Consider the following 17,346-nt stretch of genomic DNA (forward strand, 5'->3'; position numbering starts at 1 on the left):
TTACCAGGAACAAATTGGTGGAGCAAAGATCCGTATTTTGGACGTCCACGAAAAGACACCCAAGGGTCATTTTGAAGGTCGAATCATTTCACGTACCCTAGGCTTGGAACTTCCGGATTCTATGACTACTCATCCTCGAGGTCCTGAAATGTTTGCTGAAACTTTGATAGAGCTCGCTCATCGCTATGACCCATTCAATAATCCTCGCACAAAAGTGGGAATTGTATTTGAATCAAGCGAGATTCCTGAAAGCGTCGGCTTGTGCTATCAGCCGATTGACCGGATCAAGGCTGAACACATTGTTCAAAGTCTTGCTCTTCAGTCACAGTCAAACAAGTCTGTATTGGAACTTGAAACTCCAAAAATCAATGCCAGATTTACATACATCAATCCACCAGTTGGTAGTGGTAAACGTCGCTTTGACACTGGCAAAATCCTGGAACTCACTGTATTTGAAAAACGACGAAAATCGAGTGAATTGGAGCTTGTGTTGAACGAGGACTTACCCAAAGTCAAGCAACGCAGATCCAACATCATGCCGAACGAAGGTAACATTTTATGAACTTCGTTGTTGAAGTCAATATCACCATTATGGACATTTTTCAGTAATCGAAGATTGTCTGGTTCATGCATTGTACCAGACCCTGATGTACTACAATTGGAAGCTCTGTAGAACACAGGAAAGTCAGAACAAGTACCGCAATGCACTGAGAAAGACTTTCAAGCGACCACACATTTGCCAAGAAGTTTACGAAGCGGTGAAAGCTATGAAGGAGGTAAGATTCAGGGTAAACTCAGCAACTAAATTTCAGAAAACTTACAGCAAGCAGGTGTTTCGAAATCGTCAAATTTCTGCAGGATGGACGTTGAGCGCTTTCAGAACACAGTTTTTGCTGGAACACATCAGCTTATTGTATTTGTGAAGAACTCCACCATACCATTCTACTCAGGACCATACGTTGGCGACAAAAAACAGCTGGCCCTATACTTGGACGATGGACACTATAGAGGTGTCAGAAGTATTTGTGCACTACTCCGGACCGATTACTATTGTGCTCTCTGCAATAGAGGTTATTGCAATACTGTAAAGCACTATAAATGTCCACTGGTTCACCGTTTATGTGGTCAACGTCATTGCCCTGTTACAGAGAGTGATCAACCAACTCGATGCAAGACATGCACCGTGTTATTCAAATCGCAAATCTGCTATGAAAATCACATCAAAAAAGGTAGGCGCTTGGTTATAGGAACGCTCCAGCTCAACATCACTTCTTTCAGGTCCAAAAAATGGCAAAAGTCGATGTGAGTATACGACAGTGTGTAGAAAATGCGACGACATCTTCTACACGAACAAAGGCAATCCACACAAGTGTGGACAGAAATGGTGCTATCGCTGCAACTGCCAGAGAACTATACCACACAGTTGCCTCATGCCCATTTCAAAGAAAAATGAGAAAAAGCTGACACGACGTCCTGTATATTTCGATATTGAGGTTTGCATATCACTAATATTGAGCTCACACCCTCAAAATTACAGAGCAGAGCCGATGAATCAACTGGACAGCAACACCCCGTCTTGTTCGTGGCTCTACGTTGTTGCCCAGACTGCGCAGTCTTCATCCCAAATAACATTGAACCAGCAAGAAACATGGTGTGCTCGAAATGTGCACCTGATGGTTGATTGAAGGTCATTGAATGTATCACCATCGAGAATCAACACGTGGATGTGGGAAGTGAGATGACAAAGTGGCTGTTTGCTGATCACCACCGAGGAGCGGTTGTCGTGGCACATAATGCATCTGGGTAAATCTTGATGTTGGTTATAATTACAAAGATGTGGTATATTTCAGGTACGATGGTCAATTCATTCTCGAGAATTTGATTGCCAGCAACAAAGCTTCACCCAAACTTGTCATGGATGGAACCAAACTGATTTTCATGGAACACAATGGAGTAAAACTTCTTGACTCAATTCGATACCTGTCAATGAGTCTGAGTTCACTTGGAAAGACGTTCAATGTGGATTCCGTCAAGGGGTATGACAGTGTGAGACCAGAGTGAAGTTATTCTTGAAATTTACAGGGATTTTCCGGTGTTGTTCATCAAACCCGAAAACTACACTTATGTGGGACCGCTTCCTGAAGATTGTCACTACGCAATGGACAACAAATCGTCTGCGGTCAAAGAGCAACTTTCAACATTTTTGAGTGCACAAAGGGATGAAGGCAAAATTTTCAACTTTGTCGAAGAGATTTTCAAGTATTGCTACAACGACGTATACATTCTGGCAACTTCAATGGGACTCTTCGAGACGGAATTTGAAAAAATCACCAACGTTTGTCTTCTGGAGGTAAGTTTCCGTAAAAATTGTACCACGCAAACACTTTCAGGAGTCTACGACTGCGGCATCAGCAGCTGCTCTTGTGTTTCGTCGAAATCATTTGGATTCAGAAAAACCGATTGTCTTGGATGTGAAACCGTCAGTATCAATGAATGCATCAGAAGTCAGTCAAAAATATTTGGCGTGGTTCGCTTCGAAAGAGGATGTGCAGCTGAACATGTCAACCACGTATGGTGAAGAAAAGGTGAGTGAAGCACACAGGCTCACAGACGATAATGCAAAATTTTCAGATTGGGAGGTACCGAGTGGATGGTTTTGTACATCCATGTCCAAAATATCCTCAAGGACTCATCGTTGAGTTTTTCGTAAGTGCACACAGCTACGAGATTCCTAAATAATCACAATTTCAGGGCTGCTACTGGCATGCACACGAGTTCACTTATTCAGAAGAATCCATGATCGGTTGTGAAAGTGCCAAAGAAATTCGCCTGAAAGATGAGGAACGTTTGAATGCACTTCGTGAATTTCACCCAGTCAAAGTTGTATGGGAATGTGAAGTGAAGAAGCAGCTTTTGAGAAATCCTGAGATGGCCGCATTTTTTCGAGACTATGAAGCTGTGGTAAGATTTCAATGCATACACCATCTGCACATAAATGAATTTAGGGACTTCTACACTGTGACAGAGCACTGACAGGCGGTAGAACCGAAGTTTTTCGACTATACGCCAACAATGAGGGTAAAACACTACGATACGCAGACGTTGTCAGGTGATCTGCTGCTTTACTTTCATCAAAAACTATAGTATTTTCAGTCTTTATCCTACAGTGATGAAACACGATCCATTTCCTATTGGTGCACCTGAAAATGTACCTAAAAGTTCCATGGAAGTACCAATGAGGAAACCAACCGATTTGACATTTCGAGGGTTTTTGAGTTGCAAAGTCTTACCACCACGACATCTGAAGCTACCAGTGTTACCAATCAGGAACGTCTCAATATTTAATGGGACGTCTAAACGTATTTTGGGACGTCTAAATGTTTTGCGGGACGTTTAAACATTTTTGAACATATTTGGGATTTGAAAGGACGTTTAAATGTTTCAAAGGACGTATAAGTGTTTTTTGGGACGTTCAAGTTTTCAAAGGACATCTAAACTGGAATAGAGCCTTATAAAGTACTTGGAGATTCAAATGTTAAGCAAAAATGAACAAAAATGGACAAAAATGGCAAATTTGTATAAAATACATACAAAGCAGCTGTTTCGACCAAAATAATCAATTACGCGCATAGTTGTGATGGCTCATATTTTCTTCTTGGGTGGACTTCCCCAGAGATCAAAGTACAAAGTTTCGAGTATCCCCCAGAGATCAAAGTACACAAAATCGATCAGATACCACCCACAAATTTCTCACACTTTTTTCAAAAACTTCAAAAAACCAAAAACTTTCAAAATTTCAACAAGTGTATCGGTTTTGAGACCCGGAAAGTACATTAATAACGTTTAAAGAATTTTTAAAAACGACAAAATTTTTCCAAAAAAATCGAAAATTCAAGTGGCTCCATATTTATGTCCCGCAGTGTATAATCACATTGAGGTAGGCGAAGACCATCGAATTCAATATTGATCTTAGGGTTCACTCTCAAATTAGTACGTTTGGATTTGACGAAGGTAATATATTCGCATTTCGACGGTGCTACTTTCATTTGCCACGTTTGGCCCCCACTCCGATAACTTCATCAAAATCCTTTTGAATAGTTGCCGCGTTTGGAGATATGATTTTCAAGTCATCAGCGTAAAGTAGCGATTCAGATTCTAGCTTGTCTCCTATATCGTTGATGAAAAGAATAAATAGTAATGGCCCAAAGACAGAACCTTGGGGAACGCCGAACCCAACTGAGGAAGTGTTGGAACACACACCATTAAGTAAGTTTGCTAGCTAATTTAGAGATTGATATGGTGTCAAAGGCCTTTCGAAAGTCGATATACACTGAAGTGACGGGATTATTTTGCTGCAGATCTCTGATAATCAGGCTCATATAGGTAAGCAGTTGTAACTCCGTATTCATTCTGGATCTAATTCCGTATTGAGAAATTGATAGAAGTTTATTCCGCGTTAGGTGCTCGATTAAAGACCTCCGGACCAGTTTCTCCATAACTTTGGAAATTGAGCAGGTTAGCGATATTGGTCTGTAATTCCCCGGGTCAGAGCGGGATCCTCTTTTGTATATCCGTATAACTATAGCAGTTTTCCAAATAGCCGGTGGGGAGCCCGATCGGATAGATTGATTGAAGATTAGAGATAGAGGAAGTGCAATGGATGTGCATAATTTTTTTTTAGTATAATGTAAGGAATGCCATCCGGAAAATTGTTACACTTAGGCTCGAGCTTGGAGAGAACATATTCAATTACATATGGCTCGTAACTAACCTCATCAATGAGAGTGGTTGTTCTGGGTTCAATAGAGGGTATGAGTCCATCATCAGATACAAATACCTCGGAACGTCGGAAAAACACGTGTACCACTTCTTCGACAAGGAGACAAGGTCTAAAAACACACAAAACGGACCGTGAATATTATCGCCGCCGACGGAATCAGTCTTCGACCCGGAACTTCGAAAATGATCCAAATCACCTTCGAATCCAACGAACCAGTCCACCTGCAGAAGATCACAAAAATTCAGTAAGATTTTCGGATTGTATCATTGACCCATGGCTCACAAAAACGACTCAAATTCGTATTCGGAATCATGAACAAAAGGTCTTCCATTTCGCTCTCCAATTTCTTTGAAGACAGCCGGGTTGTCACAATCATGGTGTTCGGCAGCTCCTCTTGCAGCGATCAAATCCATTTCATTATAAGCACCATCCAGTCTTCCAGCAAAAGTACCAACCAGTGACCTCCATCTGTGAAATACACAGCACCTTCTGGCGTGAATTTGACGTGAAAAATTTCTTGTACAAAATATTGTCAGTGTATCTGAAAAATGGGCGGAGCTATCAAGCAGTTAAACATACTGTCCCTGAAGTCCTAAGAGCTCCAAACATTCAAATAAAGGCAGAATGGGTAGCCAAAGAAGAAACGGTCGGGACATCTGGAAAACAAAGTTTTGGTTAAATGTTACGCACTGGCTGACAGTAAGTAGATACGTTATGACACAGAAAAAAGAAAAACCCTACGATGGATGATGGAGTCAGCAAATCTTATCGTGTTAGGAAATACATCTGCTGGGGTCTCAAGGAGACAACGAGAAAAAGATTGACAGTGCTAATGACGTCATAATCCCCCCTAGCAGAATCTGTCTGAAGACGTGACGGTGGGAAAGGTCTTATAAGATAACGACCGTCTGTCCATCATAAATCCGGTCTTTCAGAAGACGATTTTAACCTTATTTTGTTGTAAACAGCCCCAAAAACCGCAAAAAAATCAGTAAACTGGAGTGGGTAAACAAATTTTTCATGCTGATATGCTCTTAATGGAAAAATCTTAAAAATGGCGGAAGGCATTAGGTGGAACACCGTGAGGGAGGCCTTATAATACAACTTCTGTCGGCATGTCCGGAAAACCGAAAGGTTTATGTTGTTTGCTGGATTTTTAGAGAAAATCTTTATTACTTTTAAAGTTTCAATTAAAACCAACTTTCATTTTGCAGAGAATCAGTAATCAGAATTGTACGATGATTCCTAATAACATAGGCTTGAGCTCCAGTTTTTTGTTGTTTGATACAATAAACGTTGTATGGTCTGAAAATAACAGGGTGAAACAAAGCTACCGTATTCCAAATAGAACTTACTCCGACGTGGTTCTAGTCGGCACACGTTTTGATGGTATCCTTCTCATAATATCATTCATAGAGAAATCAACATAATCGAATGTCAGACTGGCGTATTTCAATTGAGAATATTCGTAAACCCATTTTTTGATGAATTGTTTAATTTTGAGATTTTTTGAGTCGCATCCATCAAGTATGACATGTTTACAATTAATGAATAAATTGGTTAAGTGTCTTGTGGTAACCCATTCCGCATAGTTGATTGTCAGCTTATCAAGACTGAATTTTGGGGTTGGAGTCTTTTTGAGATAGTCAAATCCTGGAGTCGTGGGACAATTCAGATGAACTTCAGAAGCGGCTCTACAATTGTCCAAAACAAATCCCACAATTTCGTCTTCCACTATCGTAGAGCTGATCTTCAAATTCTGAATGTGCAACTTCCTAGAATGAATGTAATTAATAAATCCCGACACAAAGTCAAATTGTCTCTCATCAAAAACTAGATCAATTGCAGGAGTGTTATACACGTCCACCACAAACAAGAGAAGTCGTTGCACATTTGTCGGTGCTCCAACGTCAACGCTTTTCAAAAATGTCCACATTGACCCAAAAATAGGTGTGTGAGTTTGGACGTCTATCAGAAATTTACAATTGGTGGTTTTCAGAGAGAACGCAAAAGTATCCGTAAAACGAAAAGTCACTGAGAACTTTATTCATCGATGGGGTAACCTCAAATTATGACATTCCCAAGGTCCCGCCTTCTGGCATAGCACACCATCTGTCCGAACGTCATTAGCACCCTCCGAATCCCTCCTCTTTACTCGTCTCATTCATTCATTTGCTAACGTCTTCAGGCAGTAAATCACCACAGACAGTTTTTCTGAGTTTTTTTATAACTCATTCAAATCATTGTTACAAGTCGGATTCCCTATTTCAGATGTCCTTGTCAAAACCGTTTCCACTTATTCGTCTTCCCAGATTGCCTCTATTCAAAGTTTTCAACTACATCGGCGTTCAGGAACAGTGAGTTGTTTTAAAATAATTTTCATAGGTTTGTATTATAGATTAGGATTAGGGCTACATTTTAACGGTTGTTAACATTTAGATAGCTCCGGCTATTTTTTAAATACACTTTTTGGAAAATGCTATCTCATTTTAAAGAAGCATAAAAATTGTTCAATGTACTTTGGTCAGTGTAACTCTAATGCTTGAAGCCGCATAGTAGGCGGAGCTACTAAGAAGTTATCGATTGGCCAAACCTGTTTGACAGAATGAAATAAATGTATCTTTTACAGATTCTACCTCTCAATATGCTCGAGCAAAGCAAAATATGCCATCAAGTTCTACACCAGTAGACAAAAGTTCTCAGTGACTTTTCATTTTACGGATACTTTTGCGTTCTCTCTGAAAACCACCAATAGTAAATTTCTGATAGACGTCCAAACTCACACACCCATTTTTGGGTCAATGTGGGCTTTTTTGAAAAGCGTTGACGTTGGAGCACCGACAAATGTGCAACGACTTCTCTTGTTTGTGGTGGACGTGTATAACACTCCTGCAATTGATCTAGTTTTTGATGAGAGACAATTTGACTTTGTGTCGGGATTTATTAATTACATTCATTCTAGGAAGTTGCACATTCAGAATTTGAAGATCAGCTCTACGATAGTGGAAGACGAAATTGTGGGATTTGTTTTGGACAATTGTAGAGCCGCTTCTGAAGTTCATCTGAATTGTCCCACGACTCCAGGATTTGACTATCTCAAAAAGACTCCAACCCCAAAATTCAGTCTTGATAAGCTGACAATCAACTATGCGGAATGGGTTACCACAAGGCACTTAACAAATTTATTCATAAATTGCAAACATGTCATACTTGATGGATGCGATCCAAAAAATCTCAAAATTAAACAATTCATCAAAAAATGGGTTTACGAATATTCTCAATTGAAATACGCCAGTCTGACATTCGATTATGCTGACTTCTCTATGAAAGATATTATGAGATGGATACCATCAAAACGTGTGCCGACTAGAACGATGTTGGAGTAAGTTCTATCTGGAATACTGTAGCTTTGTTTCACCCTGTTATTTTCAGACCATGCAACGTTTATTGTATCAAACAACAAAAAACTGGAGCTCAAGCCTATGTTATTAGGAATCATCGTACAATTCTGATTACTGATTCTCTGCAATAATGGAAGTTTGTTTTAATTGAAACTTTAAAAGTAATAAAGATTTTCTCTAAGAATCTAGCAAACAACATAAACCTCCGACACCGACATCCGGATTTCGGACATACCGACAGACGTTGTATTTTACGTCCGCATTTATGACCATCGTTTCGACTACTGTAGTTACTCCTAGTTCCCTCCTAATTGCCCCGTTATTAATAGCATCATTCATAACATCTGCACTATTCTTTTCTAACTACTCCAAAATTGTCTTTTCCACTCCCCCGAGACTTCTCCTTCAATTCCATTATTATTGAGAACATCGCTCGAAAAATGCGTCATTTTTCTATTTATTCTTGTTTACCCACCTTCAAAATCATGCTCGTCCTGTAGTCGGTTACACCCCATCCAGGGGCTCAGGGCAGACGTGTACAACAAATACCGGGGACAGATCTGGTCGCCATATCTGGGATTCATCAGAGATCCAAATGAATTAGTTTACAACGAAATTCGGGAAGGAGAAATGGCTTGGGTTAGTTTCTAGATTTTCAAATACGCAGTCATCGTAAAACCAACTATTTCCAGATTCATGTCAAATATTCTCCGGATGGAAACATGAATTTTGAGATATTCAGTTGTGATGGACCGGGAGGTGTCGGGATTGATAATGAGGTGAGGAAACTTGTATTCGACCTTTGTTAAAAATGAACAAAGCAACATTTCGTACTGAAACAGTAGAGATGCAAAAACGAAACCTTCCATTGGTGATCATCCTCGGAAATCCGACCACACAACTTCTAGAATCGCCGCAGTGATGATCTGAACTCGCATTTGCAAGCACGCCACCACCGCTATTCATTCGGGTGTAAACGTAGCGGGCCTTGCCTAACTATGCGCTCAGTGGTATGCCAATGTCCGCGACCACCGGGAGGGGAAAGACGTATGCAGTACGAGAACGCCACTTTTTCGTGAACAAAGCCGAGATACCCCCCAAAACAAATTTTTCGTCTCGGTCTCTGTACGTGTCGGGGTGATGTGTATTTCCCGTAAAAGTTACGGGAATGCATATTTTTCGTGAACAAAGCCGAGATACCACCCAAATTTTATTTTAATATTGAGATATTTTGTGCCATCACTAAGGTATATTTCAGTGTCATCTGATTGTCCGACAAACTCGATTTCGTATGGTTTTGTAGTTGACCATTATTTGTAGGTACACTACGATATACGTCACAAGTAATCAAAGCCATTTCTTCCTGAAACTAATTAATTTCAATGTATGTTAGCGAAATTTTGTAGCTTTTCACTTTGACAATCTGTAACTATCAAGATAGTGTCCCTATAAAAAGAATGATCAACTACAAAAATGATGTGCTATTTTTGCTCTGTTCAGCTAATACAAAACTGAATTTATCAGACAATCAGGTGACACCGAAAAACACTATTAAAGTTAGTCATTTCCTACTGAAAACAGCCAAAGTTGACAACGTTTTGTGCGGTATTGTACAAACTCTTGTTTTAAATTTTCTAGCAAAAAATAGTTGATTTGCAAATAACCAATGATCGAACTACATAATGAACAAAACTTTGCATATACATTCCACCTGCCAACCCAAGTTTGCGTAATACTAGATATATTAGTCACCGTAGGTTTTTGGTTTTGGCGCTTATCTTCTGATTTCGTGTCTTATTTTAAATATCAAATTTCATCTCTCTTAATTTAAAAACCACTGCTTTTTATGCTCACGTTCTAACCCTTCGACTAGTAATATTTGGACCCTCTATCCATCTGATCTTTGGATGGCTGATTTTCACCTGCTGTACGTTTTTTAATTAAAAATGTTAATATTACCAAACACTTATGAAACTTGAATATCCGCCACAAAAAATTATGTCGATTCAAGTGTTTTTCGCCAGTGTTAATATTACTGATGAGTTTGTTGACTATGCGAGAAAAGTGAACTTATCACTTCTTGGAATATGCACTGTCGCCTTGTTGATTGTCTTTCCATTCTATCTGCATGTTTTCAAAATGAATAGAGAACGAGACAAACACGTAAGTTATCCTAATCATTCATTGGATCGAGCTTATGTGTTAATTCAGATTGCCATATTTCAAATTATGAATCATTTTTATAGAGTTATAAATATATTCTACTTTTTATTACTACTGCTGGTGATCAGCTTAACCGCAACCATTCAAGATTATTTAATTGAATTCCGGTTACTTGCCGCATCCATCGCTGCAATTCTAGTTTATATGTTTTTAACTGTTACTGAAGTCAATCATATACTTATGTCTATATTATCGATTCAAAGGTTTTTTCTATACTTTTTTCCAAGTACAGAACAGTATCTCAACTTCACTCATACTGGAATGAAGCGTATATTAATGGTTGCATATACTTTATCCGTTTTTGAAACAGTACTTCTATTCGCAGGAATTTTTATAGAACATGGTGTTACGTTTTTATGGTTTTGGCTCACGGAGACAGTGTTTTATTATTCGGTAAGAGTCGCTGGTTGTTGATTTCTCATTTTCTGTTCATTCAGGTGATTTACATTTCGCTAAACGTTTTTGTGTTGCTGACAGCAATTCTATATATACCAATAATTATTAGTATACGGGGCATGTCTCATTTAGCGTCATCTAAACAATACAAACCACAAAAGTATGTTTTTTGGCAGCTTATGACGATAGTTGTGTTTAAAATTGTGAGTTTCTTCCGGATCTTACTTTATAAATGCGCTATAATTGTTTCCAGGGTTATCTTCCATCTATAAGTATGTTTTTCAAATTAAAATCCATATTTTTCCTCGTATTTTTCATGAAAATATACGATGTGATAACTTCTCCTCTGATTATTCAAATATCTTATTTGAGTTGCAATAACAGAAACGTAAAGACGTTATTCAACTCGTTGGCAGCCAGAAATGTGATAAGAGTAGTTTGTTGTCCATGTTTCGAACCATCCCAAGTCAATGCAACACATCGAATTGATATGGATGCAAGTTCCACAGTGGCACAAAGATCTTCAAATGTGTTTAGTGTTGCTTGAGAAGGACGTTCATCATACCTCTTTATTTTTTAGATCATTTTCTTTCCTCACTTTTTTTATAATAAAAGAATGAATGGTTTTGAATAAAAAATTTTATTTTTGCATGAAGAAAAAGATGAAGAAGAGAAGAAGCGCATGACCTAATCTCCACACTGAAAGAAACGGGAACTTATGAAATGCAGTCTTTGTAGTTAGACGAGGAAAGATATAATATCACATTATGTCATTGGGCACGTGCATGTCAGAAAAGGAGCAGTGACGACCTCCTACAAATAAGGCGGAAATGGGGGAATGCGTGAATAGAAAAAGAAGAGCTCGATAAAACATAAAGTAGTCTCACCAGACGCAGGAAAGTAGGCGGTGCCAGGAAAAAGCTCATCGGGCTCCGCGGATTCTTTTCACTTAACTTTTAGGTGGCCTACTGGATGGCCGCCGACAAACATCTCCCTGATTTTTTTTGAATTCTCATAATAATGTATTTATTATTTTATTATATTATTGGGTCTGCACCGGTTTTTTTGCGGGTGAAGTTTGAGGTGAGTAGTAGTGTCATGTGGAAGTAGAAACAAATGATGTCGAGGTTTCATAACTAGATTTATAAAAATAGGAGAAACAAATTTCTTTTAGAAGCCGTGATATCAACCTCGGGTTTCGGCATTCTCATTCGTGGGCTGCAATCATCCATGCAAATGTGAGTTTGAAGAGATATTTTCATATCAAAGTTGGTGAAAAGTAACTTCACTTCTAATTGAAAAAATAATGAGTATTAACAAACTTGAGTATTTGCAGGTTACAAAAAACAAAACGACGCATTATGATTTTTCAAAATAATAGATTAAAACCAAAATTTACAGAAAATGATGTTTCTGCGCCCACCAAGCCGCCAACCGCAGCCCAAAAATCTTGTGACCGGAAGGTTGTGATGAACGTCATCGCCGTCTGCGGAAAGACATGCGAAACGGGTTAGTTTTTTAAAATTCTAGTTTTTAACTAAAAATGACTATTTTTTCAGACTCCAATCTTCACTTCGGGTTTTTTTGCTGTTCATCACGAGTTCATTAATTATTTATGCTGGTTTCAATAAATGTTTGTTTTTACTTTATGTTTTTTATAAGCAAACTAATCTGTATCTTTGGCCACAGCCTTTGCTACAAAGGGTTGAAGGGTAAATCTATGATGTATGCTGATGATTCGTTTGCGTTGCTTCATTTTCACTAATTTTTCTTCATGCTAGCTCTCCACGAGTTAAAGAAAACTATGTGGAGATCTATGTATGCGTGAAAAAACACTTTTATAAAAGAGAATGTGTGACGTCAGGAGCTTTCAACTGGATTAACTAAAAGAAGATAGAAATATGAGCGCTCATGAATTATTGAGAAGCCTTTCAGTCGTAACAACAACCGATAAAGCTGTGGATTATTGCTGTGGAATGTAAAATGGAATGAAAAAGAAAGTTGTGAAGAGAGACATTATCACCAGAAAAAGAAATTTGGTATTTTGAATCGGCTATAAAAAAATGAAATTACAAAAAAGCTGTTCAATTTTTAGACACAAACCAGTATAACATGAACGATTTCTTGTGAAAAAACGAATGTTTTGTATATTAGTCACCAGATGTAAAAAATTGGTAACATCGGATCGGATACTATTCGTTGTAGGTTTCACATTAGTGAAAATGAAATCTCTATTTCACCAGTTTCCCTTTATTTCGCCTCAATGACAAAGAAATTTTTTTTACACATCCTTGATACCTAATCCAAATTTATGTCCAGGTTTGTAGTTTATAACAAGAATTGAATACACGTATCCAGTCTTCCGTTTTCCAATATTTTCTCTCTTGCCCAGGGAATCGACACTTTTCCACCGCAGAAGATTTTCTGTGAAACCTGGGCGATTTTGGGTGGTGAAGAAATGAAAAGTTGTGTCTCATAGCAACTGGTGGTGGAATTTCCACTCTCACTTCTTTATGGTTCGTGGCTTCTCTTTTTTTCACGTTCTCTTTTTTTCAGAGCGATGGACTTGGAAACTGATTGTCAAGCTTGTATATTTGTTACTTATAGAAGAGAAAAAGCGGTTTGGAGATTATGATCACGTTTTTATACAAAATTCATTTAAAACTTTTCTTTTTTCGAAACCCTGGCAAGGACTCATTGAAACTGACAATGGTGATACAACTTCCAATTCGAACTCATTTTTTTCAACTTTTTCGAAATTTTCAGGTCACTTTTTAGTGTAAGTTTTGATGTATCAAACCTTGATTTCATCTATAAACTCGTTCTCCGTTTGTGTCATAACTTTTCAAAATGTCCCAGTTTCGGAACAACAAAGAGCAAAGAAATTAATTCATATCAGTTTTATAAAAATCATATAATTGAATACCTGTGGATATAAACAAAAATTAACTCGGTTATGAATAAAGAAATAAATAATATATCCTTTTGAATAATAACAAAACAATAAAATCAAGAAAACAGAAACAAAACATGGAACGAAAATAAAATCAACAGAAAAACTACTAGTTCCTATTATTATAATAAATACGGTTGAATTCAGTCATTAAATTAGATTTGAATTGTCAGGTAGGACTTCAACTATTGGCTCTCGTTGCAAGTTGACCATCGGCTCATTATTTGCGATTGTCATCTGAAAGTATTCAAATTTGAAGATGGGAAAATACAGTTTTTCATTTAAGAAAGTCTAATTAAAAACCCGAACTTAACTGAATTCTCCTAACCCAATTTTCTGTCAAACTAATAGGTGAGCGAACAAATTACTGGAAAAGCAATGAGCCTCAACTCATTCCAGCTCATTTTAAAGGCTACTTATAACTCTCTCAGCACTCACTGTCGGAATAAAATTATATTGGGGATTGAATGGTTGCGGTGTGGGTGCAATGAGCGGGGCAACATGAAGGTTGACTGAAATATGAATGGACTAGTTTTTAAAAAAGTAAATAATCTAAAGTCCGGGATTATTGAGCGTTAATCTACTCACAATTATTCATGTTCATTGCTGGGAGCATGTATGGTGCAGATGAAGCTGGTGGAGGCGCCACGGGTTGAAGTGGAAATTGATTATAATATCTTGATAATAGAGCATGAAGAGCCTGGATATTCAACCCAGCCATGTCTGTAAAATGAATATCAATCTTTAAATCATAAACAAATATTTCATTCACTCACTCTGTGCAAGAACAGTTTGTTCTACTCCGGTCGCACCAATGGGGAAGGTTAGGATGATGAAGAAGATGTTGATCACCTCCAGAGTAGTCGGCATTAGGTACTGGCTGAGGAATTTCCAAGGGGAATCCAATCGGAAAGTTGGGATATTCCATTTGATCTACTTGCACTACTCTGTCCTCTGAACCGTCTCCTTGTTCTTGCTTGAATTCTTCTTCTCTTTGTTCAATTTCTAATGGGCCTTCCTCAGGGTGCTCTTCTTGATTTTTCTCGAATATGTTTTCTTCTTCTTCATATTTTTCAATTTCTTCGTTCTCTTCTTCCACATCCTCGATCGTTTATTCTAATATTTTCTCTTCTTACTTTTCTTCAACTCTATCTCCAAAGTCTTCTTCTTTTTTATAATCTTATTTCTCGTGTTCTTCTATTTCTTTTCTTCTCCACTTCTGGGTTGGATCCTGTTCTGAAAAGATAGTTTTAAACGTTTGAGTAACTCAATTTTCATATTTCAATATAGAGAAAAAATCCAGTTTCAAGATCTTTTCTATACTTTCGAATATTTTCAACAAAAAAAGAAAATTAAACTCACTCGAGAAGTGTCCAGAACATAATGCAATTAGAATTCAATAAAAATCATTATAAGTTTTTTCGACGAATATTCAGTAATTCATCTTGCGTATTAGAATGAGTATTTTCACTCCGCTATACGAATTCATATTCCATGTCTGCGTCTCTTCTCCTATTTTTGTTATTTCCGCTCCAAACTAGTTGGCTTGCCTTCTGCTGTGTGCCCCTCCCCTTTCTCAGCGGCTCCACGTAATCTGCCTACTCCGTGTTTATGCAGTGCCTGAGAAGGAAAGATGAATGAATAGCAATGAAAGGTGGATGAATTCTTAATTCAGATTTATCTTTGCTCGTTCAAAGTCTCGGAAATAAGCAATTTCGTCATTTCCACAAAGCTCATTTCCGGAATCAACCAACATTTTGATGTAGGAATACATTGATTTTGAAGTGGAATGGAGTAGAACGTTGTGAAGAGGGACATTATGATTAGAAGAAAAAGATGAAAACTGAAATAGGCTTTAAGAAAAGTACAAATATGAACAAATTGCTCAATTTCTAGACTGAAAAATTGCTTGTGAAAAAATACTAATCTTCTGTATATATTTCCAGATGTAAGAAATTTGGGACAATGGATACTGTTCGTTGTAGGAAGATACGCTATTTAGTTTTAGTTTAAGTCAAATACGTTTTTTTTCAATCCTTCTACCTTGAATACCGGCAACATCGACTCCTCCTTTGTTTTTTTGCGATGACAAAATTGAAATCCATCCAAGTAATTTTATATTCATATGAAAGAAATCAGAAAATAAACGTTATGTGCTAAAAAATATTTATTCAAAAATAGAACCTAAAAAACAACAAAAAAATTATAATAGACAAAATTTAGTGCAGCATCCGGCTAGTGAAACACATTTTTTAAATAACCTATTTATTCTCCGTTTGGACAACACGTTGATCGATAGTCTGCATTTGGACAACACGTCGCTCGAACCGGTGTTCTTGATTCCAAGTACTGAAATGAAATTAATTAGAACAAGCGCCGCAATTCAAAAATTTAAATTGCTCCCCCCCTTTTCCAAAATTTCTAAATAAACTCACCAACAACCTCCAAGAATCCAAAAAAGAAATAAATATTAGAATTTAATAAAAATCAAAAAGCCGACGACAGAGTATTCAGTAACTCATCTTGTGGAATGAAGTTTCTGTTGAGACCTCCTCCTTATATACACATTTTCTGCGTATCTTAATCTTTTTCCCATTTCTTTCTTCTTTTCACATCCCTCAGTTTTATATCCTGCTGTATACATCAGAATTGCATTAATACGAGAATAAAACTCTGCCATCTTTCTTAAGCCGTCAATGAGAATCCGTATAATCCGAAATGGCATATCACTGCTATGAAGAAATATAAAATGCCGGTTATTAATAGAAAATAGGAATGAATATTAATTTTCCGAATAAGATTATGTTCCTGGCACAACCACAAGCTCATTTAACCCGAGTTAGATTGTTTTCATGGTTCTCAGTGCCTTTAACTCGAGCTTGTTAATTTTTATTTTTAGTAGCTTTAAGCAATTTTTTGAATGTAAAATTTATGAGGTGTTTATCAGAAAAATTAAGAAGACAAACAGGTATGTGCTAAATAAATATAAAAAGTTGGAAGCACAGCTAAACAAAATTAAACGAAGAAAATTGGAACGGGATCTCTCCATGAAATATCATCTGTTTTGCGAGACACCTTCAAATCTCTCTATTTTACTTTCTATTGTCGAATGTGTAGACATTCTTTTAATCATCAGGCTGAAAAAGTTGAATAATTGTTTTGATGAAAAAATACTAACATGAATTTATCGTAGCCCAAACTATTTTCACGGAAACAATACATGCATAATATAAACCGAAACTAGACTGAACTGAAAAAAAATCGAATCAACTTACCCGAAGAGAAGGACCAGGATTTTTGTTTCCAATAAAATACGGCAACGCTTCACACCCTGGGATGAGGGTTTGCTCCTTCTGAGAAAAACAATAAAATATGCATTTTAATCTTATAAAAACTTACTTTTAAGCGGTTTTCTCGTTGATGTTCACGCAAGAGCGCACAGCACTCTTCTCGCGATACCTGAAAATTAAATTTGGACTTTAACAAAGAAGCTCCCCCTCTTCTTATGCTCTCAACAATCTGTCTTAATTTAATTTATTTATTTCTTCAAAGGGCGGAAACCACTGACACGAGAAAATGGAATGGTTTTTGAA

At 37.4% G+C, this 17,346-nt stretch overlaps 4 protein-coding genes across 4 annotated transcripts; 2 read left to right on the top strand and 2 right to left on the bottom strand.

Moving 5' to 3' along the window:
- Positions 1–6,131: 6,131 nt before the first annotated feature.
- Positions 6,132–6,716, bottom strand: GCK72_025970 (uncharacterized protein; the record flags this gene model as incomplete). The annotated part of the gene is made up of 1 exon (XM_053736586.1): positions 6,132–6,716. The coding sequence occupies one exon, from the start codon at positions 6,714–6,716 to the stop codon at positions 6,132–6,134; it is 585 nt and encodes a 194-aa protein (XP_053580152.1).
- A 335-nt stretch (positions 6,717–7,051) lies between these two features.
- On the top strand, positions 7,052–8,312 carry GCK72_025971 (uncharacterized protein; the record flags this gene model as incomplete). The annotated part of the gene is made up of 3 exons (XM_053736587.1): positions 7,052–7,137; positions 7,743–8,162; positions 8,213–8,312. 3 exons carry the CDS (start codon positions 7,052–7,054, stop codon positions 8,310–8,312), a joined length of 606 nt encoding a protein of 201 aa, XP_053580153.1.
- A 1,867-nt stretch (positions 8,313–10,179) lies between these two features.
- Positions 10,180–12,409, top strand: GCK72_025972 (uncharacterized protein; the record flags this gene model as incomplete). Its single annotated transcript, XM_053736588.1, has 4 exons — positions 10,180–10,344; positions 11,054–11,072; positions 12,202–12,309; positions 12,360–12,409. 4 exons carry the CDS (start codon positions 10,180–10,182, stop codon positions 12,407–12,409), a joined length of 342 nt encoding a protein of 113 aa, XP_053580154.1.
- Positions 12,410–13,903: 1,494 nt separating this feature from the next.
- Positions 13,904–14,623, bottom strand: GCK72_025973 (uncharacterized protein; the record flags this gene model as incomplete). Its single annotated transcript, XM_053736589.1, has 4 exons — positions 13,904–13,990; positions 14,192–14,265; positions 14,342–14,476; positions 14,530–14,623. 4 exons carry the CDS (start codon positions 14,621–14,623, stop codon positions 13,904–13,906), a joined length of 390 nt encoding a protein of 129 aa, XP_053580155.1.
- Between the last annotated feature and the right edge of the window lie 2,723 nt (positions 14,624–17,346).

The sequence above is a fragment of the Caenorhabditis remanei genome, chromosome X (assembly GCF_010183535.1).
Source record: "Caenorhabditis remanei strain PX506 chromosome X, whole genome shotgun sequence".
NCBI lineage: Eukaryota > Metazoa > Nematoda > Chromadorea > Rhabditida > Rhabditidae > Caenorhabditis > Caenorhabditis remanei.